The 5525-nt window shown below is 31.6% G+C and overlaps 1 protein-coding gene across 1 annotated transcript in view; it reads right to left on the reverse strand.

The window, feature by feature from the left end:
* Positions 1 to 3217: 3217 nt before the first annotated feature.
* LOC147880684 (uncharacterized) overlaps positions 3218 to 5525 on the reverse strand; it is a 3542-nt gene continuing 1234 nt past the window's right edge. Inside the window, exons 5-6 of the mRNA XM_087370411.1 lie at positions 3978 to 4061; positions 3218 to 3378 (exon numbers count right to left, since the gene is read on the reverse strand). Coding sequence (XP_087226537.1) covers positions 3218 to 3378; positions 3978 to 4061 — 245 coding nt within the window. The remainder of the gene's footprint in view (positions 3379 to 3977; positions 4062 to 5525) is intronic.

Consider the following 5525-nt stretch of genomic DNA (forward strand, 5'->3'; position numbering starts at 1 on the left):
GACTATGTTACCATATACATTTGTGAGCATTTTGTAATCACATGTAATAGTTTTTGTGCTCCTTATATTTTTTGATTATAGTACTTTGAGTCTACCTTAAGCTCAAGAGAGGAAATCACCAAAAAAACATCTACAACAAGTTGTGATTTTTTTGCCAAAACCTGAAATGGACACTTTTATGTCTTGTTATGCTACCAAACTAGTGCTAAGGGAAGATTGAGAGTCTAAAGAGAAACATAATAGATTCTTTAAAGAGGAGGATGCAATTCATGAGGATGAAATAATGCAAGACATGATAAACAATTACTTTGATGCTCCTTCACCCAAGAATGAAAGAGGGGAAGATGTGGAAGTGAATAGAGGATAGCATGAGTCCTAAAAAGGAGAGCTTGTAACGTGAAGCAAGCATCATGTTGTATGAAGGGGGAAGCAGATATTATCTTGTAGCCATTCTTGTGATCTTGAATTTACAAGCAACGTATGGATGGTCAAACACTAGTGTTTTGTCCCTCTTTTGGTGATAGGAGTTTTGATGTACTCTAAACTATAGTTTCATCCATGAACTTCCAATTTGTTGCTTCAAATTTGTTGAATGTATCAATGTATTAGGTAGATCCAAACAATACTTCCAAAAGGAAATACAATGCCTGACTCAAAAAAGGATGCAAAGAAAATGCTGCCATCATTAAGATTGGATTACAAGTTAATTCATGCATGTCCCAAAGATTGCATCCTTTACAAAGGAACATACGAGCACTTTATGACAATGGCCATGACATGGTGCATATTCATACTGGAAAGAAACACAAGGACAAAAGATTATGAGAAAGGTACTGCACTTAACATGCATCACACTCTTATTTCATTGTGGATCATTAGCTAGACTTATGAATTGGAATTCTTACAATCAACTGCTTGACGAATGAAATATTAAGGATCCTTGGATATGGAAAGGATTGGATACACATAGAGAAGAAGTGGCTAGATTTTGGACTTGAACCTCATCATTTGTGTCTTGGGATGGCTATGAATGGTGTTATTCCCTTTGACATTAGTCTACATCATGGTCTAGGTGGACAATAGTAATCACAATATACAATATTCCTCCTTAGATGTCAATAAAGAAGGGGAATTTGATGTTGGCAGCCAAGCATAAACATTAGCATCATAGAGAAAAGCTATGATTAACATCCATTATATCCACATCATGGGAATCACATTAGGATAAAAGATTTGGTAGGTCCAAAGGAGACACTAAAGAGACAATAAATTTGAGTTGGATATTGACATATTTAATTCTATTAGTGCAAAGTAGGTCACCACATGTGCCATTTGTAGCAATGCTAGATTGAGGGTCCCAACCTTATACAAGCTATCTAAATCAATGTAGTCAAGAGAACATTGATATTGGAGTAGGGGAGGAAATGTTGAGGGGCTAACACTAAGATAGTAGTAGGAATATTAGAAGGGATAAGTTTTAATGAGGCGGAGGGAGACGTTATGTCTACTTCTCACTCCCAAATAATGCATGGGTTTCCAAGTAGTAATATCTTACATTGAAGCATCTTTTATATTAGATCATATTAAAAATAGATATAAATATAAATATAAGTATAACTATAAGTAAAAATACAAAATATAAACACAAATACAAACATAAGTATAAATATAAATACATGCATGGCCTAGGACTAAATTTACAATGGTTTAAAAAATCTTGTTAGAGGAGGGAATTTTGTTCAGTAGGGACATCATTGTACAAATCATATGAATATAATATGAGAAACATTTTCCTTGCCAAAAATAAAAATAAAACTCTTGTTGTGACCCATGGAAAGCTTCTACTTATTAGACATGATATGAGTTGCATAGTTTCTCAAAATAATACGTGGATTGCTATAACACTTGGACATTTTTCCAATTATATATATTTTTATGTGAGCTAAATGATAAAAAATTATGAGATGTTGTAGTAAAATAAAACGGAATGTATTTATATAACATATCCATTAAAGTTCTATCTTGAGATATGTCCACTAAGAATCAAGATGTGCCATGTTCTTCATATAAGTGGTTTGTTCTTTTACTGCATCTTTTCAAAAATAAGTTTGGATGCATGATTATTTCCAAAACAGAAAACAAAATAAGGAAAACACAATGTCACAAATGGAGAAATGAATAATGGCCACTTGATGCATATCAACATGCCTATAAGACACAAAAACAAAGAAGTAAACCATTCAAATACTACAAGAAAATAAGTTTTCTATTCAAGGTAATGCTCGATAAAATGTAAAATATCTCTTATGGGTCATTTTTATTTATGGCAATTGTTTTGGTACATAATCCTATTAAAGGAGAAATTATACTATCATGAGAGAAAACTTTGCAATGATAGATGTCAAATCCAATGATAATCATAAATCTTTGTGAAGAGTAAATTAATATTTAATAAATAAATCATACATAACAACCTTTTGAGGAAAATTTTTGAGCAATTATTTTTGCACTTAAGGTGTTGAAAATTGAGCTATTGTTTTTGCAATTAAGGCGTTTTCAACAGCAAAATATTTTAACATGTAGTTTTTGGTTATCACTATAATAATTTTTGAGAATGTGACTCATAATGTTGTACATTCTTTAGGGGTTTGATATATTTTTAATGACCCTTACAATTTAAAATGTAGGTATTTGCAAAAGAAGACATATTTTTATGGTTTTTCTAAAAAGAAATTCCTTAATCATAGAGTTTGAATCATGCAATTGTTAAATGTAGAAAAAGTGCTATTAATTCATTTTTAATATCATATTTTACCTTTTGAACAAAAACAAGTCCAAATTTAAAGAAATTAGTCCTTAAGGGTTTTTTATCACCTCTTGAGTGGCACAATCTCCTAATCTCTTTCTCAATAATTACTAGTCATGTCATATTGGCCTTTGTTTCCTCTATTATTCATATATTTAAATAAGTAATGCCATGGTTCTTTGGGCATTAGATAGTTGAATTTAGAAGGATCTTCATTCTTTAGCAATGAATATTCAAAAAAATTATGGGAAAATTTAAGAGTAATCTACATTTCATATAATTGGCCCAATATTTATAGGCACATATTAAAAATAATTCAATCTAACAATGTATTGCTCTCTTGGTAGTCACTTTTTGTATAATATCCAACTGTATTTTGTTTCCTTCCACAATCATTATGCTTTACATTCTTTATATCATAAAAGGAAGATCAAAATTTTTATCTCCTATCCCAAAGTACATGGATCCAAAATCCTTTGTTGAGACTTTATAGTAAAATGAGTATCCAGGCCACCAAAGACTTCGCAATATAATGCCACTACCCAATACCATAAGCTCCGTACACCAAGATCCTATGGGCATGAATATAAATTTAATACATAAGGAAACTATTACCATCAAGCTAAGTTTCTAAATGCAAACCTATTATGGCATATAGCATTTCCAAGCTCTTATGCAACCCTGAATTTGAAATCCAAAATGAAGTTGTTATCTGGTTTCAATGTTTAAACATGCATGAGTGTGTCTGTGTTTATGTGTGCATGCTTACACACACACACATATGAACATGCACTCGTGTCTATGTGGATGCTTGCATGCATGCCTGTGTACATGTGTGTGTGTGTTTAGAGAAAGAGAGAAAGAGAGAGAGACTCTTACCTACTATTCAAAGAGATTTAAAAATTACACACGCACACACACATGAGAGAGAGAGACAGAGAGAGAGAGAGAGAGAGAGAGAGAGAGAGAGAGAGAGAGAGAAGGAGAGAGAGAGAGAGCTCGAATCTTACCTCTATTATTCAAAGAATTGTAAAATTCAAGACTGTACCCTAATTCAATAAGATTTGTATAATAGTCTTATTTTTGTGCAAATGTGATTTTTGTTAGTACACTAACAAAGATTGAGAATTCCCAAAATAAAAAAGAGAATATTCAGTAGTATGAACCATACCTCTCACATCCAAAGATAATGGAGAGTCCTCATACTTTTGAAATAAATGTGCATAAGAGTCCAAGTCATCCAAAAATTTGACCCCTTCAAAATGTCAAAGAACAAATCTTTAATGCATCAAGTAATTCAACCATATTCAAGATGCAAGGTGTGAGCTTCTTTAATAAACAAATAACAATGTGCTAGTTATTTTAGTAACATATTTGGAAAGGATGTTGGTACTAAACTTTTTACCTATATTCATTTTTTTCTAAATGCATAACAGTACCTATATTTAGAAATTGTAACATTGCATATGATTGTAGATAAAATTAAGATCTATTACATAGATAAACTATTTTTCCAAAACGTAATTACATATACCAAGGTCCAAACTTAATAGAATGTAAATCACAAAGGTTGTGAAGATAGACTATAAAACGACCGAATGTAGTAAATGAGGTCTTGAGTGGAAAACTTACTTAAGGTGAAGAGAATCTAGAAAATACATGATAGGCTTGTGACAAGCTTTTAAGCACACTAGCAAAGAAAATAGTAATCTATAGATTCTACAGAAGCTATCACATTGTAGCTTAACCACCACTATTGTTATGGATTACAGATGCTAGAAGTAGGAGCTTTGAAGCAAAGATGCTCAAGCAACATTAAAATAAAAAATTGATTGAGTAACACACAATAGTTTTTTAGGAAATGATGAAGAGGGAATCATGTCTTAAATGATGAATATTAAAAAGTTGGAAAATCATTACCAACACAAAAATAAAAGCCTAAAAGCCAAAAACATTACTAGACTTTAGACATGATGATTTGTGATCTTACAACATTTCTCAAAGAAGAAAGGCTTTAATCCATATTTTGGAAAAGCTTTCAAATGATTTCAACATATTCTATCATCAAATTGTATGTTTACAGCAAATGAAGAAATTATGAGAGATCTACTCTCATTTTTATCTCTTTTACATGGGAGAGTAACTTAGTAAGAGTAACACCTTAAGTCTAAACAAGATTTGAATAAGGAGAACCCATCATCATAGTCTAAAAAATTCAATATACCTCCCTTAACCAATGAGCTTGTAATATCCCAAAGTAGAAATGTACATTACCTATTGGGACCAAAATTGCTTAACATCACCAATTATCCTTATACTCCATAAATATTACATGGACATTTTTTGGAGTGACATACAAACATGCAACATTAGGGAAACTAGTTTGAACTCTACTACCTCAAACTATGGATCTTCAAGTTTGGGTGGTTATGGTAATTGAATATCCATGTTTCCTTGCCTTGTCCCATCCTTTAAGTTTATTTGTATGCAAACTTGAAATGTAACATAAACTTGACGGTTTGTATGTAATAGAACACCTTAATGGCATTAGCTATGGGAGGTAAACTCACATAAAAGCAATATAATTTTAACCTAATAATATGGAGGGGCTACTAAAAGCAAGTATTTATAAGTCATTATGCTAATTCAACATCAAGTTTCCTTGTCTTGCCCCATGCTTTAAGTTTATGTTTAAGTATTCAAACTTGAAATCTAATAT

Source organism: Dipteris shenzhenensis, chromosome 32 (genome assembly GCF_047967505.1).
Source record: "Dipteris shenzhenensis isolate YYH24624 ecotype China chromosome 32, Dip_SZ_1.0, whole genome shotgun sequence".
NCBI lineage: Eukaryota > Viridiplantae > Streptophyta > Polypodiopsida > Gleicheniales > Dipteridaceae > Dipteris > Dipteris shenzhenensis.